Here is a 20,031-nt window from a genome sequence, read left to right as displayed (position 1 = left end):
AAAAAAAAAAAAAAAAAAAAAAAAAAAAAATGATAAAGGACTTCCAGAATTGCTTCAGACAAGAATAATGGGACAAGAGGAGTCAGAGATAGATGGAGTATTTTGAGGGGCATTAATGGAAATGTGTCTTTTACTGGAATAATTTTAAAAATTTAGACACTGTATTTTTTATCAAACTTTATATTATTGTGATCATTTCCTAAGTAAAATACAGAGTTTTTAATAATAAAGCAAATGGGCCCAGGGATTTAGCTTAGTGGTTCTGCACCTGCCTTACAAGCACAAAGACCTGAGTTTGATCTCCAGTACAAAAAAACAAAACAAAACAAAAAAAACAAATAAATCAAAAAATTCTGACTGTAATGCAATTTAAAAAAATTAACATTCACTATATTTTTGATCATCATTTCCACAATTTTTCCTTTTTTTTTTTTTTTTTTTGACAGACTCTCGCTATGTAGTTCAAGCTAGACTTGAACTCACTATGTAGCCCAGGCAGGCCTCAAACTCATGGCAACCATTCTGCCTCAGCCTAGAGTGCTGGGATTCCAGCATCATGCCGAGCTAAGAATTAATGTTAGGGAACCCTGTATCATATATTTGTAAGTTTTTGTACCTATAATGTCCTTCCAAAGTAGAAAGTTTTATTTAATTGAAATAATTCAATTTCTTCTATATCTTGGTACGCAAAAATTATTTCAAATGGATAATAGAAAAATGTGAAAAACAAAGCAGTAGATCTACTAGAAGAAAATGCAGGACAATATTTTCATTAGGTTAAAAGGCAAAGACGTCTGAAATATGACACAAAAATACCAACCATAAAAGGAATGTGGATGTTGGGCTTCTTTGGATTTGAATGCTACCATGCAACACAGTAGTATTTTAAGTGACATTTTTCATAACTCACCTGGTAATTTTAGATGTGCTGAATTAGAAAGGTTTCTCTTGACCTGTGGCCTGTCATACTTCTTAAAATTTAGATCAGTATCCAGAGCTCATTTCTAAAGTTTGCATCATCATTATTGGAAGCTAAGCCACATATGATTAACTTTTCTCTTTTTTAATTGAGACTTTCCTTTGGCTTGAGACTTTCAGTCACTCTGAGGATCTTTAATTGGCTTGTGAGACCAGAAATGAGGAAGTCTTGTTTTCCACTTATCCTGGTAGCATGTAATAAGGGCCACAAGGAAAAATTAGAAAAAAGGATTCGGATGTAGAGGGCTCACTATATCACTTCTGATTTGTGTAACTGACAATTTATAAAGCAAGCTATAGGCAGGACCTTTCCTGCCTGCAACCCCCAAAGCAAGTTGCCATTTTTCTTTTCTTTTCTTTTCCTTTTTTTTTTGCACCAGAGATCAAATGCAGGTCCTTGCAAGGCAGATGGCAAAACCACTGAGCAAAATCCCCAGCCCTGGTTACCATTACTCTGATAATGCTGAAAACTCTGGCTTTCCTATCCAGCAGGGTTCTGTTCAGTTTGCAAAGGAGGCATTCTCAGGAGGTATTCCTCTTGTATTCTGTGATGTGCAGAACCCCATGGGGGAGAGGAGAGGTAGATATTTTCCCTTTTTTTTCTCCTATGCTACTCAAAAATCATATTGTACATTTGGTTGAAAAAACTAAAAGATAGAAAGATAAACTAATCACTTTGTTCTCACTTCACAGATACCTTCAGTACTATTTGGGAAGATTTTTATTATCTGCTGATAAGTTCTTTATGACTGACCAGAGAGTCATCATTTATATCATGACAGACAACTTTTCTAGAATACCCTGGGTATCTCTGAATCGTCACCATACATTCAAAGTTTTTCAGATTAAGCAAGAGAAGAGATGGCAAGATGTCAGTATGATGCGCATGAAGACCATCGGAGAACACATCGTGGATCACATCCAACATGAAGTTGACTTCCTCTTCTGCATGGATGTGGACCAAGTCTTCAGAAACAGATATGGTGTGGAAGACCCTAGGAGAGTCAGTAGCTCAATTGCACAGCTTTTGGTATCAGGAATATCCTGACTTGTTTCCTTACGAGAGAAATGCGTCATCAGAAGCTGATATACCCCGTGGTCAGGGAGACTTTTATTATCACGCTGCTGTTTTTGGTGGCACTCCGGCCCAGGTTCTCAGGATTGTCAGGGAGTGCGCCAAAGGAATCATGAATGACAAGAAAAATAACTTTGAAGCAGTGCGGCATGATGAAAGCCACTTAAACAAGTATTTCTTTCTCCATAAACCCACTAACATCTCATCACCAGAATACTGCCGGGCTTCCCCTCTTGGAAGGCCTTCCTGTATTAAAAGTGTCAGACTTTCTTGGAACTTTAAGAATTATGAACTTCTTAGAGGAAAGCAGTAAGTTTATAGTTCTTTGTACTTCCGAATTCAAGAACATCACTTTGACTTATTTAGAAAATCAGCACTGGACAAATTTTAGCGCTAAAAGATCACTATCGAAATGACAAGCCTACGAACACAGCAAACTCTTAAGTTTCATGATATTAAATTTGAATCACAGATCATGGGATACAAGTCGTTGCAGAACGAGTTTACTAAAATCGGATGGAGATGTAGTAATTGTACACCTTGTGTATGAGTATTGAGGGAATATTACTTGTGAGATTGTATCGGAACAGAATAGATTCTACCACAAGCAATGAAGCTTAACATATTTTAATTGATCCAAATAGATTTAAATTCCTCAAAGCACTTAAGGAAAAGGGTTGTCTTCCGGTATGAGGAAAGAAGATTTCTGCAACTGTATACGGCCTGGAGGTAAAACTTTGAAGATGTTAAAACCGCCACTGGATGGGCTGTGACAGAAAACTACGAGTCACTCAAAAAGAATTCCATGCTTTAAAACTACAAAGTTGTTCTTTTTTTAATTAAAAACTAGTAAAGATATATGGCGAGAAATGTGGAAGCTGCCCTTTATCGTCCCCTTGAGAACACAGCCACTTTAAACCCAGCATCTGTGTAATGCTGGGCCTTACCACAATGAGCAGAAAGCAAACAGGTCAGTGGTTACCGCAGTCCGTCTTACCAGGAGGCGCCTTTACACCCTTCTACCTCTAACTCTCACAGAATGATTTCATGTTTCTACATAGCAGAGTTCAATTCCTTTTGGGAAAATGAATAACCATCTTCTTCCCCTAATGGCAGAACACCAAATACCAGCTGACAAGCTGCCTGCCGTGTCCAGGATCCCCAGAGAAGAGAGGTCGTCTTCATTAGCACCGGATGTAACTCCTCCTACTTCAGGGAACTCTCACCTCAATGGATTTGGGGCAGAGTATCTAGCAGAAAACAAATACTTTTTTTTTAACTTTCATTTTATAACCCTTAAAGTTTCTTAATTCAACTAGGGCAAACATATTTGCACAAAGCCACCAGAATAAGGGTCACTTGAAGAGCTGGATGTAAAAAATAGCATTGCAGTCTACTACAAGTAGGAAATCTTTTTATATGCGCTACAAAAAGCAGCATTTACCTTTATAGTTCAGGGCAATTTTTACACTAAAAAAATTCTATAAATTAGGAAGGGAACATCAACACAACAAAAGATACACCCATCAGACCCGCACGGGCCCTGGGCAGCACCGGGCAGCTGTCAAAACCCGGCCACAAGAGGACCCTCTCCCCGGGCCGTGTGGAGGCCTCTTCTAGACCAGGGACCGGGTCACACCTGCCGGGTTCCAGGTCACATTTCCTTTCCACCTCACCTGGGCAGTGTGTCACTGAGGGACAGGGATGTCGCCTCCCACAGGCTGCAGAGTACTCACTGGCCGGGACCTTCCACGTGTCAGAGACAAGGAAAGTGTGTCGGGGCTGATAGAGAGGAGCAGGATAAAAAGTAGAGGCAAGAAAGAGGGGCCACGTGGAGGTGACGACCTGAAGGCGTGGGCAGCAGACGGGAGCTCCCTAGCCCACAAACACAGGAAAGGAGGACAGCACGAGGAGGAAGGGGATCCGTGATAGTGAACCCAAAGCAAGCCTCACCCGCAGCCCAGCCCTGCAAGCCCAAGCTCCGCTCTTTGGCTCCCGGACGCTGGACGCTGCCCACCCAGGGGGCGGCCTCGGCCCCACACCCCGAGGGGAGAATCTCGGGGCGCCTGCCCTGGCCTGGGTGGCTCCCGGCCCGAGGGGCGAGCAGGGTTGGGGAGAGGGCAGCGTGCGGGACTGGGTGGAAGGTGAAGGGCCCGGGTGGATGTGGTGAGGACGGGCCAGGAAGGTGGCGGTGGCGGGGATGACGGAGTGCGTGAGGTGCGACAGGATGGCGTCGGTGGGGCCGGAGGATGTCGTGCACCCAGGCCAGGGTGGCCGTGGAGTGGCCCCGGGGTGCTGCAAGATGACGATGGAGGCCGCTGGATGTGGTTGGGCAGCAGGGCTGGTGCGGGGGCCGGAGGGGGAGGCAGAGCAGGGAAGTTCGCCTGCTGCGCGGCCTGCGGTGCTTCTCCATCTCCTGGGCAGTGAAGGTGAGGGTGAGGGGCTGCAGCTCCAAGGCCGGGGAGGCTCCTCGCCCCTCCGGGGTCTCGACGCTGGGCTCCGCGGTGGGAGACTCACCTGACAAGTGCTCCAGGTAGGGGCTGTGGGCAGCAAGCCAGCGTCCACGGCCCGGCTCTCCAGGGCCTCCCTCCAGGGCGTCCCCATCGCGGGGGGTCAGGGAGGTAGCTAAGGGGGATGGCTGGGTCCTGTGCCGGGCTGCCCAGTGGAGCCACGGGGTGCTCGGCACCAGCTTCTTTGGACTTTGGCTCTCCTGGGGGCAGGTCAGATAAGGGGCCAGCTGGGTCCGCGCCAGGAACTGGCGTCCTCTCCTCTCCGGAGGGCCCTCTTCCGTCTCTGCCTGGTCTTGCTCTTTCCCCCTTTCTACCCCAGACTCCTTACACGTCCTGTTGGGCAGCTGGGAGCTTCCTTATCGGGGGAGGACAGGCTCCCTACTCAGAGAAGAGGGAAGTTTGGGCCCAAAGTAGCCTTACGGAGGGTCCTTGAGCTTGAACGCAGCCTTACTGGGGGTGGCCAGCACCTCCCCGCCCATGCTGGGCTTCCGCTCCCCTTTCCTGGGCTGGCCCTTCTCCAGGAGCAGCTTAGCCTTGACAGAATTCTTATCCTCAGGGCCACAGTCGTTTTCTAACCCTCTTCCCCCGCCAGTGCTGCTGTTCTGGGAGGGTGGGCCAGTTGCTTTACTGTCATCTCCTGGGCTATCACCTTTTTTCCCCAAGCAGTCACCAAGAGTGGGGGGTAAATTAATTTTTTTAAAAACCTAGTACTCATAAAAATGATAGAAGGATAAAAAATAGGTTAATCAGTTAGCACATGAAGATACATATTAGTACATAAAATAGATAATGTAATATAAATTTATATTTATAGTATAGACAGGAAAACTATGCATGTCTGCTATAATCCTCGTCTCTGTAACTGGTCATAGATCAAGTTCACATTTATCATTTCTTAATTCTACTACCCACTGTATATTTTTAACCTTCTGCTAGAAACTGGAGGGGGCTCTTTACCTGGTGAGGTAGCATAAACTTCTTCCTTCAGGAATCTCTTTTCCAGTCTTTCTGAAATGACTGCCACGGTTTTCCCCTAAAAAGTTCTCCTGGGTTAAGGTGGTATTTATTTAGAGGCTCCCAGTGATGCCTTGAAAACATAGCCTCAGTCCAGTATTACAAGGTAGTGACCAACTTTCTTCTTAGTAATTGTGATCAGGCCTCCAATCCAGTACAGAAAACCCCTTCTGTGGCTGTGGATTTGGGTGATGAGAATGTAAATGGCCAGGGAAAGTCTCAAATTGTAGTTCAATAGGATGTCTGTGTTTCCTAGGGGTGCTTTTCTTCTTCATACACTAGAACCTCCAAACCTCCTGAACCCAAGCTTGCAGCTCTGGAAGCAAAAGCTACCCCAGTAGGTTATTTCATGTAGTTGTAAAAGGGGCTCCACTTCTCTGCCACATGCATTCTGGCTATGGTACGACACACTATGACACAGTGGCCACTATTTCAAGGCATAGGCACATCCTATAGAATGGCACCCAACCTCATGGCATAGCCTACAGCCAACTGACAAGTGTAAGTGAAACTTCAGCAAGACGTTCCACAACGTGAGGGGCTGCTCATTGAGCGATGTATGGCCAGCCCAAAAGGCTTCATGAGCTTCAGCCCATCATTGTAGCTATTTCTCAGTAAGTGTACCACCTAGTCAGAGGCAATGGATAAAGCATTCCATAAGTTCACAAGTGGTGGTGCTCTCAGAAGAGTAAGAAAGGAAGGAAAATCTGTACTCAGAGTGTAGTTGTTTGGAGACAGACTTCTTCCCTTTCCATGATGGAGCAGAACCAATGTTCCACCACTAGTCAGATGGCCCCTCGGAGGGAAAGATGCCATGGGAGCTATTTAGAGTGACTTCGCTGCTGGCAGGTTGGATATTAGCAGTGGAGACAATGACGAATTGGTTGACAATGAGTGGTTGACAATGATGAATGGAAGGCTGGCTTACTGAGGTCAGGCAAAGAATCCACCCCTGTCACCAAAGCCTTTCTCCACAGGCCCAGAGAGCAAGCACTGTGGTGGCCGTAGAAAGAGGCTAGCTGATCTTACCGGACAGATCATCCCATTTTTCTCCATTACTTAGAGTCTCTTCTACTGAGATTACTCTTCAGTGAACATGCTTATGGACACATACATCCTTCAACTCCAGAACACAGAAAGGGCCTCAACTTTCTTGTCATCGATTTTCCAATGGACTTCACATAGCCCTTTCTACTGTTCTAGGCCTTATTTAAAATTGCCCAGAGTACCAGTTGCTCAATAAATTGTCCAAGTGGCATACCCCAATGCAGTATAGGTTGCCTCCAATGTCCAGAGTCCCACTGAGCATGGCGCCTCTGATATAGTCAAAAGTGGTGAAGGGTACAGGATCTAGTCTAGATGGGTATGCTTATATGCTGCTCAAAATGTAATTATGTGTCAGGCCCCTGAGTTTTTGCGGGGCCTTTTTCTCACATCCTGATATACATTGTATTGGCAATGACATCTGGGGTTCTTGCCATTTTCTGCTCAAATGACACAACTGACATGATGTCAACAATGATATCATGCGAGGTATCTGGATGACCAAGGGCTCGGAGTTAACACACCTCTGAGGTTTACTGATGTCTCTTCCAGATGAACACAAACTGCTTTTAAGAATCACATTCTAACAATTTAACCTGCAACGTCAACATGTGCTCAATTAGCCCATGTAAGCATTTCGCTTTGGCATGTCTTATAAGAGCTAGGAGGGTAAATGACCAAGCTGGCTAGCAATAGAAAATACATTAATATATTATGAGACATTTACATAGGAAAATACAGCCCAACAGTAGAAAGAGAATGAGTCACATTAGTAAGAGGTATAATGAATGCAATGATGTTCAAAATATAGGGAGAGCTGCAGGATTCCAAAATGGCCGACTAGAGAAGGAGATGCATTAAACTCAGAGGAGAGACATGGGATAATGCAGGTATTCTGAAATAGAGGAGGCAGCCACACCCAAAGACAGAAAATTAATCTGAAGGGTGAAACTTCTAGGTGAAACCAAATATCTGGGTTGTTGAAAAAGAGAAGAGAGGCCGCTGCTGGTCGGCAACTCCCCTGACACTCTTTATCCAGAGAACACGGAATCTTGGGAGTGGTTCTAACAGCCTGCAGGCTTGCAGCCAGGTGGGTACTCAGAGACAGACGGCCTCACCACTCCTAGGCAGGCCGTTAAGGAGCCTGCAGGACTGGGGGAGAGAGGAAAGACTTGGCTATCTACAAGCTGATTATGCAACAGCCCAGCAACTTAACAACTTGGAAGGGCCCTATCTCAAAATTTTAAAAAATGACGAGAGAGCTTTAGATGTAGCTCAATGTAAAGGCTCTGGGTTCAATCTCCAGTAGCAGTATATATACTGATGAGTGAGCAACTGAACATCCAGGAGGGTGTGTTTACTACGAAGCCATTTCTATGAAGAGGATTACTAAATACTTAAAAACATATGTATAGGCACAGAATACTTAGAGGATAGGGCTCAAGAAACTATATAAACAGTGGCTGTACTGGGACGGGCTAACAAGAAGAGTCAGGAACTGGAGTAGAAGAAGACTCAAGGTACATTTTGTCACTTATTTTTGTTAAGATTTTTAAAATCATATGTGAATACATGCATTATCTTTTTCAGTAAGAAAAAAATGTTTTTAGGGGAAGGAAAAAATTAATCATGTTATGTTATTAAGTTAACAATGACTAAAGGGTTCCAGCATAGTGTGATTACATATGATTTCTTTTTTATTGTGGTTTTATGTGCTACACAAATTTTATAATATGAAAACGTGTTATTTTATAATCACAAAAAAGATACTTTAAAAACATTGTAAGATGTGATTAGCTCTGCCTGGGATAAACAGGCTGTCTAAAATAGGATGAAAAAAAGAAGGTTGCTATACTCTTTCTCTGTCATACTTAGTATATATAGATATGCATCTATGCATACAACACCCAATTTGAAATATATTTCAAAGTTCTATTATAAAGAAAAGTAAGAGAGTACAACAAAGGCAGATTTTTTTTTGTGTGTGTAGTGTTTTGTTTTGAGACAGGGTCTCACTATGTGGTTCAGGTTGACTTTAAACTTACCATGTAGCCCAGGCTGGCCTCAAACTCAGGTGATGATCCTCTTGCCTCAGCCTCCCAAGTGCTGGTATTACAGGGGTGCACTACCACACCTGGCTACAAGAATATTTTTTGAACCCTTTAATTTTTCAGCTGGGGTGAGGTTCTGTTGTTTGGTAGCAGTGAAAACAACTTGCTGCCCAATGCAGTTATGACAGTGACTTCCTAATGTTTCATCATCAAAAGAGTCTGGTGACATCACCAGTAGTAGAAGACTCAAACAGCAGGAGAGTAGTATACAGTATCTCATTTGATTCTTTGGTATTTTTGAAAGTCTTAAAAATATGATTGGAGAATGCTAGTCTTAGAACCCTCTTTACATCTTTGAAACAAAAGGTGATGTAGCCATTCTGGAAGGAACTATATAAAACCATGAATGACATGAGAAAGGTACAGGTAAAGGGCTGGGGATTTAGCTCAGTGGTTCCACTGCCTGCCTCGAAAGTGCAAGGATCAGAGTTCGATCCCTGGTACCAAACAAACAAACAAACAAACAACAACAACAACAAAAAAAAAACACAAAGAAAGGCATAGGTAATAATGATCCCCCAGCCTTGCCTCGAGAGAATATTCTATAAACTAACAGGCGACAGCAACACACTACTGGCTTTGAAGAATAAGGTCACCAAAGTGTCCCCTGTCAGAAAACAATCTGCAAGATGGACCGCAGTCTTGTTTCATTCATATAATATTTGAAAAGATCTTGAATTTAAAAGAGCTGGCCATTTCACAGAGCTGGACACTAAAATTGTCCTAATTGAAGCCTTCCCAGCGCGGCATTATCTCTAAAAGAATTTTCCACTAGACATTTAAGATGTTTTTGTCACTTTAAATATTCTAGAAACTATATTGCAAAGAAGAGGAAAAAACAGACCAACTTTGTCATAATAGACTATTTTATTTAACCTATGAGATACAAAATTTTATTTCAACAAGTAGTAGTCAAGACAAAAAACATGAGTTGATATCTTCAATCATTTTTTTCCTGCTAAGTCTTCAAGCTCCACTGTTTGGGTTACCAGCATTGCCCGGGCTCACCAGCCATACGAGGCTAAGCACCAATTGCGCTATTAAGTACAGATATAAAACATCTTGCATATTAAATAAGTGTTCAAAGATGAAGCACCAGACACCTCTATTTTACTCTATCTAAGGCATAGCCCAAAGGCAAGGCCTGCAGCTGGGTCCAAATATTCTGTTTTAGTGCTTAGTATCTGTAATTCAGACTTTTTCTCTCTCTCTCTCATTGAGTTTATTGCTACTTTTTAGGTATACAGTACAGTTACATTCATCATTGGGATCTTGTACAACTCTTGGCAGACTTTCAATCATTCTTTACAAGCTCATTTATTTTTAAATCAGTAGCCCTATCACATTTCTATCTTTGTGCAAGCTATATAAAGCCAGGGTGGACTTTGATAAAGGAATGCAAGAGAAACATCACAGACACTTGGCACCGAATTCTCGAAAGGATCAGGGTGCATTTGAAGGAGACTGTCAGGCTCTTTGAACAGAACAGGAGGGTTCCCTGACCCAAGTATGCCTTCTCCCTAAGAATGAACAAGCATTGGGCACTGAAAGAAGTTAGTAGCCAAATTTCCACATCTTGAATTGTTGTTAGAAGATGGTAAAGAAGCCATTTTTCACTAAGAAAACAGAAACAAAAACAAAATAACCAACTTTTTATCCTCTTTTTCTAGAGGGAATGAATTCTAAAAGAAAAATTCTGATACTGATTTTATCTGGTTTATGGCTAACATGTATGGAGTATCATTTCAGGTAAATATAAAATACTGGAGAATCATTGTCCTTAATGATTGGCCAAGTTGATCGAAAGTGTTGAGTTCTATCTGAAAGCTATTAATAGCGCTCTTTAAATCTATCGAAAGTTACTTTTCATCTTTTCAACACTGAGTAAATCCTTACCGATCTTAGTGCTAGGCCCTCTTCAAGGTGGTGGGAAAACGGCAGTGACCCAAAGTCACTCTTTTATGAAGCATCACAGTTGGAGTGAGGAGAGGAGAAGAACAATAAACAAAGAAATCCGAAAGGTCAAGGATGTTATGTTTTATATAATGATACTAAAGAGAAAGGAGGGGAGGTAAGAGGACTGTTTTAGGATATTTTAGATAAAAATTTTTAAGTCCTTATCATCTAGTTTTTCACTTTAATAAACAATATTATGATTGCCATCCTTGTAACTAAGATTTACACACACCTTTCTTTCTCTGTTAAGCAATATGTTTCAAAAAAGGAGTTGTTGACCTAAAGGGATAATTTTGAACAATTTTCACATGCCTACCTGATGAACACATGAGTTTATATTCAGACCAGTTGCTTAGGGATATATATTTCGCTCAAAATTAATGAATCTAAGGCTTTTCTAAAAATTTAAGCTATGTCAAAGTTACAGAAACCTGAATGTAGCTCACGGCTCACTCCTGCAATCCCAGTGACTCAGGAGACTGATGCAGGAGAATCTCACATTCAAGACCAGCCTGAGCAACTTAGCAAGACTCTCAGAATTTTAAAAAAAATTTTTTTCTAAGTGTTAGGAATTGTAGCTCAGTACTCCTTGGGTTCAATCCCTAGTACCGAATAAATAAATAAATAACCTGGTTATACTGGAAAACACATTTTTTAACCTGCTAAAATTTCCTAATTAAGAAAAATTCTAATTCTAATCTTTTCTATGACCTCCTCTTCTGGTCTTTACAAGTAATGCAACGTGAAGGCTATTTGAAAAGCAGCTATATTGTGAGAGCTAATATATTTTAAGTGTAGTCTTATTGCTTTGTTAGTACATACTACAGGTTATTTCTCCTCAGGGCTATTGTACATTAATGAAAATGGCTCACAGCCAATTATAACAGTATTAATGCAGTGGTGATGGTGGCGTGGGTGTGTTACTGGGAGATTGAACCCAGGGCCTTCACACTGAACCACATCCCCAGTCCTGGATAGGCTCAAACTTGTAATCCTCCTGCCTCAGCCTAGCAGAATGCTGAAATTACAAGTGGGTTCCACCACACCTGGCAATGTCATCTTTTTGAAGATAATAAAAGGCTGTCCATTTTTAAGAAAAAATAGACCATAAACTAATGCCAGGCCTGGATTTCGTCATGCATTTCATAACTATAGCATTATGTATAGTATGTCATAAACATTTAATGCATTCTGGCTAACGAATGAGTGCATGGAACATTTGAATTCTAGACTTTTTGTTGTAATAGAAAAATTTTGTCAAATTTAAAACCAAAATGATTGCTTTTTCATTTATTTAAAGCATAAAGAACCGCCTGCAGAAGATATATGTCTGCTGGTAAGAATTTATCCTATGGATGCTCTACAAAGTATTCAGGGCAGAGTAGCTAGGCCAGATGTCTCCTAACAGTGCTGGTGGACAGAGAGCGCAGAAGACTAGACTGAATTCCCTAGAGTCAAAGTGACACACTGACTCATCTCCTGGACACCTGTTCAGAAGGACTGAAGGCTTATGCCTTATCCATGTATATGAGATTCTACAGACCTCCAGCATTTGCTCACTTGACACACTCACTAGCTAACCCTGAACAAGTTTTTGAAACTAGCTGTAGGTGTCTCTCCAGCACAATATTTTTTAGATGATGATTGCTAGCTAGCTCTCGTCAACTATGGTCTCATTGTAGAGGACCCCACAATTAGCGAAAACCCTCAAAACAAATGTTTCAAAGCGCTCTGTGACTGTGTATTTTTAGTTAATTTAGGCAGGGACCATTTGGATTTTGAAAGAGCACCTTCCTGGAGAATCCCATAACAAAATGTCTTAGCTAATGATATCTTTGAAAATATCTTAAAGGGATGTACTCCTTTTTTTTTTTTTTACATTAACTATTGATTATAGGATGTGGCAAAGAGATCAGGTATATTTTCCCCCCACTCCCCTCGGTGTTACACCTTACATAATTGTACCAGTAATAATCAAATTCAGGAAATTCACACTTAGGCAAGATACATAGATATGGAGATGGAAACATAGATGTAGCTGTGGACACTGACATTTATGTGACGTTACCGTGTGTAGATTCCTGTAAGCACAATAACAATCAAGATTCACAACTCTTCCATCGCAACAAATGTGCCCCATTTGAACTCATGTACAATATCCTCCTCCGAACCCTGTCTAATCTCTGGCATCGCTGCTCATTTTTTTTCCATGTCTATACTTTTGTCATTTTGTGGATTTTTATAAATGAGATCTTATAGGACGTGACCAGAACTTTTTCACTCAGCACAATCCCCTTGAGATCCAAGCCGACTCCTGTGTTAATTCATAGCTCACTCTTATTAATCGCAGTGTAGTACTCCACAAACAGACACATGAAAATTTTGCTCAGCGGGGCACATTTTGGTTGAAGATTATTTTCTTAAAACACCTGGAAAGTATCGTGCCACTTCCTTTTGGCCTCCGTGGTTCCTGATGTGAATCCACTCATTGTGAAATTGTTTTGCTCTTATAGGTAATGGATCTTTTTCTCTGTTTTCAAGATTTTCTTATCTTTAATTTTAGAAATCTGACTGTCACATGCCTTGGTGCAATTTCTTTGGGTTAAGGTATGTTACATCTTTATTGTCCCGAGGCTGGGTTTTGTTGTCGTTGTTGTTGTTATGTGGCTTGGTTTGGTTTGTTTTAATGATTTTTCTCTGTTGGTCAGGCTGATTTTTTCCCCCCAGTACTGAGGATCGAACTCAGGATCTTGTGCTTTCCAGGCAGGCATGGCGCTGCTGAGCTACATCCCTGACCCATGGCTGATTAATTTTTATCGTTTTATCTTCAGCTTCACTGATTCTTTCCCCTGTCCTCTCCATCCTCTTGTTGAGCCTGTCCGTTCAGTTATTTTAATTTCTTAGTGTTTAACTTTCAAAGTTCCCATTTGTCCCTCGTTTAGATTTTCTATATCTTTGCTGTTTCTATTTTTCACACGTTTGTAAGTGCTTGCTGAAACCTTTTTACAAAGGCTTCTTTAAAGTTTCTCTCAGTTAATTCTAGTGCCTATGTGATACTGGCAATTGTAGATTTCCTTTTCTCTTAAAGTTGAGATCTTCCTCATGCATAACACAATAAATGATTTTACAGTTGAAACCTGGACATCTCTGGGTATCACGTTATAAGACTGTAGATCTATTTAAATCCTCTGCTTTCTCAGGTTCCCTCTGTTACTGCTTCAGCTGGGAAATGCTCTGGAACTGTGTCACTACCATCAGTTGATGCTGAAATTCCAAGTTTTCTACTTTGCCTCCATAGAAACCAGGTGTAAGGGTTTGGCAGTGGAAGGATTTTTGTTACTGATGAATGGAGGTGGGAGTCCATGATCCCCACATTATGTTGTCCACACCTTAGACAGAGAGGGTCTAAATTTCTGAGTAGGGGTCAGAAATTCAGCCTGCATTGACTCCACAGTCATGAGGAGAGGGAACCTCCATTACCATTTTGGCAAGGGTGAAAGTTGAGACTCTGCTGACATTAGCTGGAGAGAGTAGAAGAGGAAGTCCCAGTTTTTTCTGTGGTAGTTGGCTGGAGCAGAATGGTTAGGATCTAAGAGCTTTTGGGCCAGCTAGGTTGCCATTTTCCTGGTTATTTATTTATTTGTTTGTTCAGTTATTTATTCACTTGTTTATTTTTGCTGTACCAGGAATCAAACTCAGGACCTTGTGTTGCAAGGCAGGCATGGTGCCACTGAACTAAATACCTGGCTCTTTATTTTTTAATTAAAAAGACCAGGCATTTCCTGTGGCATTTCCAGTGGCATTTCTGGGTTACTGGAATATATAGCAACAGGGTAACTCAGGGAATGCACTGCCATCAACCTTTAGGTCCCTGGGCCCTTAAGTCATCTGCCTTCTTTCTATTTGATGTCACGCATGTTTGTTTTATATATAATGTCTAGGATTTTTGTAGGAGAAATAGGGAAATTTAGAACTACTCCTTTTTATTTCCAGAACAATTGCTTAAAGTTATTCTTATTTCACAAAATGTCCCAGGTTTATGAAAAGGAAGTTGACTGATGACACGTTAGGTGAATAATTAAAAGTAAAACAAAACCTTAGTTGGAGCCTATCTTTAAATTAAAATCAAGGGTAAACATCTGCTGCTTTACTTCAGCTTCATTATGTCAACACACAACAAAGTAGCCATCATATGGTAAGCTACTAATAACTAATTAATTATCTAAATCTGCATTTTCTGAATATTAACCCTTCTTTTGCTCTAGCAATTGTGGGGAGGTACCGGGGATCCAAATGAGATACTTGAGCTTGCAAGGCAGGCGGCGAAGCCACTGAGCCACATCCCCGGCCCACTCTGGTAATTTTTAAAACATAGCCCTTCACCAAGAAAAAGCACTCGTGGCTTTTCTGCCTTCTGTGACTTCTTTCTCATGCGTCTTTCCTGGACAGACCCTTATGTGTGCTTCCAGACCCCATTCATGTATTTCTTCTTTGAAGGATTTCCCTTAACCCCAAATCTGTGTTGGAAACCCCACTTCCATCCTTCCACTTTTCTCTATTAACACTTAACAACAAAAAGACGCTATGATTGTCCTTTTTATATTGTGTTTGCTGCTATTCTGTAAGCTTCCCGCAGGCAGGAGCTAGATTTAAACACTCACAGTTGAAGAACAAGTACAAAATTGTGCCTGTCATATTGTCGGAGTTCAACAGATATTAACTGACTGAGTTAACTAATCGACTTGATTTTTGTCTTTGTTCCGAGGAATAATCAAGTGGAAGAACCTCAGCTCTCAGCCTGGTTTCATCCTAAGTAAGAACAAAATTTCTTCTCACAAAAGAATAATGTAGCTCAATCTTAAGGTGTTTTTTTGTTGGTTCTTGTTTTGTTTTTTGTTTTTTTCTGTCATCAAATTATAGATATCCTGGGAGGTTTCTGGACTTAAACGTTTTTTTCTTGTAGAGCTTTTCCATGTAAATCTAGGAACTATTTGTTAAGAATCAGGCAATCAAGAGCTGTAATTAGAAACTCTGTCTGATGTAACGTTCCTGGTATTATTAGATGAAACAAAATGTCTTTACAAGCAGCCTAATTACTGTTATTGGCTCCTTTTGACTTTGGCATTGACACGCAAGAGAGAGCTTTATTCTTTCTATGGTTATTTAATATTCAATCTTATGACTGTATAGCACTGTATTTTATTTAACCATGCTCCTATTGGTTTTGTATTGTTGGGGATCACTGTAAGTAATTTTCCAACAAACATTCTTATTTGAATATTTTATATCACTGTGAATTTAGCTATAGGATAAACTCCTAGGGAAGATCCATCAGTTAAAAGGATATATATTTTAATTTTTTAAATTCAGGTTATCTTTTTAGGCTACTAATTCAATTTCCTTTTAATAATTGTACCATTTATTTTCTAATCTGCAGTGGAGAAATGTTACTAATATTTCCTCTATTTTTCATTTTATGTATGTGATAATAGTCTACTAAGGCCAAACATTTTATTATTGCCAAAACGGCCAGTAAAAATATCTTTTTTTAGTTAGAATATCTTAATTCAAGCTGGGTGTACTGGCACATATCTTGCAATTTCTGCTATTCAGAAGGTGAGGCAGGAGGATTGTAACTTCAAGATTAGCCTAGGCAATTTCACAAGGCCCCATCAAACAAAAATGAAAACCTACATCCTCAGATGAATACAAACATTATGCCCTGCAAACATGTACTAATGAAATTTTAAAAAATTAAACAAAAAAATTTTTAAAGAGCTGAAGATATCGCTCAGCGCTCCCTGAGTTCAATCTCCAATATTCACCTCCCCCAAATAATTCAATTTTTACTTCTCAGTTATTCTTTTGTACATTTATTACCAATTTGTATTTCATCCTCTGCAAATCTTTTCATATTTGCATCTTTAAATATAGGTGGACAGAAGTATATAAATGATCCTAAATTCATGATGTATGTTATCAGTGGTTCGTGTAAACTCTATATGATATTTCCTCTTGCTTTCTTTTTTATTCTACCGGAACAAAGATTACATCTTTCATTAACTTCAACATCTTCAACATTTATATTGCTTCCCATATTCTTGCTATATCCTCATTTGATCTCCTGAACCAACCACTGATAACATACATCATGAACCCTCGTTCATCATCCCCTTGCTATTTTGTATTATAAATATAAATATAAATATAAATATAAATGTGTATCCTATTCATAAAAAGGATATCACACTGCATATTATCTTTGGGGATTTATTTCCCCTAATATTGAATTACTAAAATTCATCCTGAAATCACATATCACCTAATTCATTTAAATGGCTACATAATAACATTTCACTGCTGTCCTGTAAATGGGCAATGGAGTCGTTTCTAGGTTTTTGCTGTCATGAACAGTATTACCACAACCTTGTCCAGGCTCCTGGCCCAGAGGTATATGGAACCCTTGAGTGCTAAGGCCTGTGAATGTTCAACCTGTGCCCAGAGCTAATAATATTTTCCAAAGTGGATACATCAATTTAAACTTTCACCAGCCATGCTGGGGATTTAGTTCAGTGGTGCCACTGCCTACCTCATAAGCGCAAGGACCCAAGATCGATCCCCAGTACCAAAAAATAAATAAATAAATGAATAAACAAAAGTAAACTTTCACCAGCCAAGAAGAATACATCTTGTCACTGTGCATGCTTTTCTAATATGCAACATTGCCTATGCAATGGGCAGGAATATTTTGTTCTTTATGGTCTGCTAAATTACTTTAATCACCAAAGCAGTGAAAGGTTTCTTCACATGATTCCTCTTCAGTGAAATGTAATGACATATTTTCCCATTTCTGTTAAATTGTCTGTGTGTGTTATCTGTTGACTTATAGAATACAAGGTGAAAAAGAATCATATCACAGAGAAGTATGCGCACCCATGTTTATAGTGGCACAGTTTGTAATAGCTAAAACTTGGAAACAGCCCATTTGCCCATCCGTTGGAAACTGGATAAAGAAGATGTGGTTTTTCTATAAAATGGAATATTACTCAGCCAAAAAGAATGAGAAAGTACATTCATTCATGGGAAAATGGATACATATTGAAGATATACTCCTAAGTGAAATAAATAAGGCACACATGTGTAAATATTGAATAGTCTCTCTGTTGTGAATAATATGCAATAATAAACAAGATCCTAATAAGAATCCTGACATTTAGAAATGGGAAGAAAGGAGCTAAAGGTGTAGGGAAGGTAGGATGAGTAGGGGAAAGGTAATAAGGGAAAAGAAAAAAATGTGAGATAATGAAAAGATGGAAATAGTGTTTGTAAATGGGGAGGGAGGAGGGGGTGAAGGGAGGGCAGGGACAAGGGGAAAAAATGAGAACCATGACTTGCCATGTAGAGGTACAAATTCCCAACAATGAATGTAACTGTACTGTATCCCTAAAATGTACCAATAAACTCAATTAAAGCTGAAAAAAAAAAAAAGAATACAAGGTGAGATCCAAATATACATACAGTGAACATTTAAATTTAAAAGTTTATTACAGTAAAAGATATATTGCCATTAATTCCCCCTCAAAATCCCCACTTTTGATACCCTTATCTTATTGTCCTTGCCACTACCCTAAGTCCCAAATGAATGTCTTTATGAGGTGTGATCAAAAACCTGGTGAATGCAGCTCTGAGCGCCAGCCAGTGGAAAAGCGGGCTCATAAAAACATTACAGTCTGTCCTCATCCACCTTATTCAATCGCCTTCCTCATGGACTCTGGTTCTATGTGACTTCTGACTCTTCCCCTAAATTTAAAAAAAAAAAAGCATGAAAGGTAAACATTTTGAATGGATTCAAGAGAGTAAGGCAGCCATGACAGGATGACTAAAGACCCTCACGAAAGAGGCAGCAATGATGGGATGAGTGTGTTTGAAGGGGGTGTGTTTTGAAGTGGACGAATTGCAATGTGTCTCTTACTGTAATAGTGTTTAATTTCAATGTTCACAGCTTAAATTCAATGTTTGATATGCCCCATACATGCTTGAAACCAGTCCTTCCTTTGTCAGCTGTATGTATCCTAACTGTCTTCTTTTGGTTGTAAATAAACAATATCTCTGACCTCATCTTCAGCAGCTGCCTCCCTCCCTCACTGCTTTCGCTCTGCCTTGCGGGAAGTTCCTCAGATACACGGAGGATGGCCTATGCCTTTCCCCTTCCCTTCTTTCTCCATGGACCTCATCTTCCAAATAGCCAAGGGGTTCATTCTTGCACTGCCTTCCAGACTCCTCCCAAATATTTCTTTAGCAGTGAAGCCTGCTCCAGCCACTCTGTGTAAGAACGCACCCTCCATTCCCTTGCTCCCTACCCGCCAGTTCTCTAATTGCCGTGACTCGCACTCCTTCCCAACGTAACGGTGGGGGTAGCAACCAGACATTATTGTAATGGGAGGGATCGTGCTTATTAGTATCACATTGGCTTTTAGTTTAAGATGCTTATTCAGAGAAGAAATGAAATTACATTGATATGTGAAGTATCAGGAGGACATTCACTGTTGGTTCCTATTAAAAAGAAAAAAAAATAAGCCTGAAGTAACTACAAAAGGATAAATGTTTCAGAGCAGCCAAAAAAAGTATGGGAAAGAAGAAGGTTGAGAGGATTTTTGCCTCAACAACTATCAGAACATAAACTATAAAATTTTTGTTGGGTTTTTCTTGGGGGGGGTCTTTTGAGACAGGGTTTCTCTATGTAGTTCAGGGGGGCCTTAAACTCACTCACTATGTAGCCCAGGCTGGCCTCTAACTGACAATGACCCTCCTGCCTCAGCCTCCTGAGTGCTGGGACTCCAAGTATGCACTACCACACCCGGCTCTCTGTAACATTGTTGTAATAAAATCAACAGCAACAACAACAACAACAAAAATTGGAGGAATGGTAAATCCAGAATTACTTCAGTGTATATAAAGTTGACATATAACAAAGATGGTATTTTAGCAAAACAGGACAAATTATTTAATAAGCTATGCTGGCTCCACTGGCCATCCAAGTGCGAAGAAAGTGGGACCCAATCTTGCACTACATATAAAAATAAATTCCTGGATTTATTTCATTGTATTAAATTAATACATTTTATAGAAAAAAATACACTTAGCTTATTTTAAGACCTAAATGTGGAAAATAAAACAATTTTTAAAATTTGTTAAAAAGTCTGCAAGACAACATGGAAAATTTAGATAAGGTGATCACAATGATGGAAAATAGCAGCTGTTTAAAGAGATATATTTGGTGATATAAAAATGTTAAGCTATTATTTGGTTAAAAAGACACAAACTTTAATAGATTAAAAAAAAA

At 40.3% G+C, this 20,031-nt stretch overlaps 3 protein-coding genes across 4 annotated transcripts in view; 2 read left to right on the top strand and 1 right to left on the bottom strand.

The window, feature by feature from the left end:
* Positions 1–2,366, top strand: part of LOC104847542 (N-acetyllactosaminide alpha-1,3-galactosyltransferase-like) — a 4,858-nt gene extending 2,492 nt beyond the window's left edge. Inside the window, 2 exon segments of the mRNA XM_010602983.1 lie at positions 1,672–1,969; positions 1,971–2,366. Coding sequence (XP_010601285.1) covers positions 1,672–1,969; positions 1,971–2,366 — 694 coding nt within the window.
* Positions 2,367–3,758: 1,392 nt separating this feature from the next.
* LOC104847540 (basic proline-rich protein-like) lies at positions 3,759–6,886 on the bottom strand. Its single transcript, XM_010602982.2, has 4 exons — positions 6,839–6,886; positions 5,015–5,165; positions 4,571–4,918; positions 3,759–4,469 (listed from the first exon to the last, which is right to left on the bottom strand). Exons 1-4 carry the CDS (start codon positions 6,884–6,886, stop codon positions 4,003–4,005), a joined length of 1,014 nt encoding a protein of 337 aa, XP_010601284.1. The 3' UTR covers positions 3,759–4,002.
* Positions 6,887–7,748: 862 nt separating this feature from the next.
* LOC104847539 (N-acetyllactosaminide alpha-1,3-galactosyltransferase-like 1) overlaps positions 7,749–20,031 on the top strand; it is a 16,355-nt gene continuing 4,072 nt past the window's right edge. The window contains exons 1-5 of one of the 2 annotated variants that reach the window (XM_033759266.1): positions 7,749–8,141; positions 10,403–10,481; positions 11,989–12,024; positions 13,252–13,295; positions 15,454–15,501. In XM_033759266.1, the coding sequence (XP_033615157.1) occupies positions 10,452–10,481; positions 11,989–12,024; positions 13,252–13,295; positions 15,454–15,501 (158 nt within the window). In that variant the 5' untranslated portion in view covers positions 7,749–8,141; positions 10,403–10,451. Of the gene's footprint in view, positions 8,142–10,402; positions 10,482–11,988; positions 12,025–13,251; positions 13,360–15,453; positions 15,502–20,031 lie in introns of those variants that run through there. The other variant, XR_004515426.1, reaches the window with a different exon arrangement.

Source organism: Fukomys damarensis, unplaced genomic scaffold, assembly GCF_012274545.1.
Source record: "Fukomys damarensis isolate Sample0158 unplaced genomic scaffold, DMR_v1.0_HiC HiC_scaffold_36, whole genome shotgun sequence".
Taxonomy (NCBI): domain Eukaryota; kingdom Metazoa; phylum Chordata; class Mammalia; order Rodentia; family Bathyergidae; genus Fukomys; species Fukomys damarensis.
This window is presented reverse-complemented; position numbering and strand designations above follow the sequence as displayed.

Excerpts from the sequence above, each read along its gene's own strand:
- LOC104847540 (XM_010602982.2), bottom strand. The coding sequence starts at position 6,886 with ATGCTCAGTGGGACTCTGGACATTGGAGGCAACCTATACTGCATTGGG. Across the intron at positions 5,166-6,838 it reads GCAACCTATACTGCATTGGG|AACAGCAGCACTGGCGGGGG; the intron begins GTATGCCACTTG and ends CCACCCTCCCAG. Across the intron at positions 4,470-4,570 it reads CTACCTGGAGCACTTGTCAG|GAGATGGAGAAGCACCGCAG; the intron begins GTGAGTCTCCCA and ends TTCACTGCCCAG.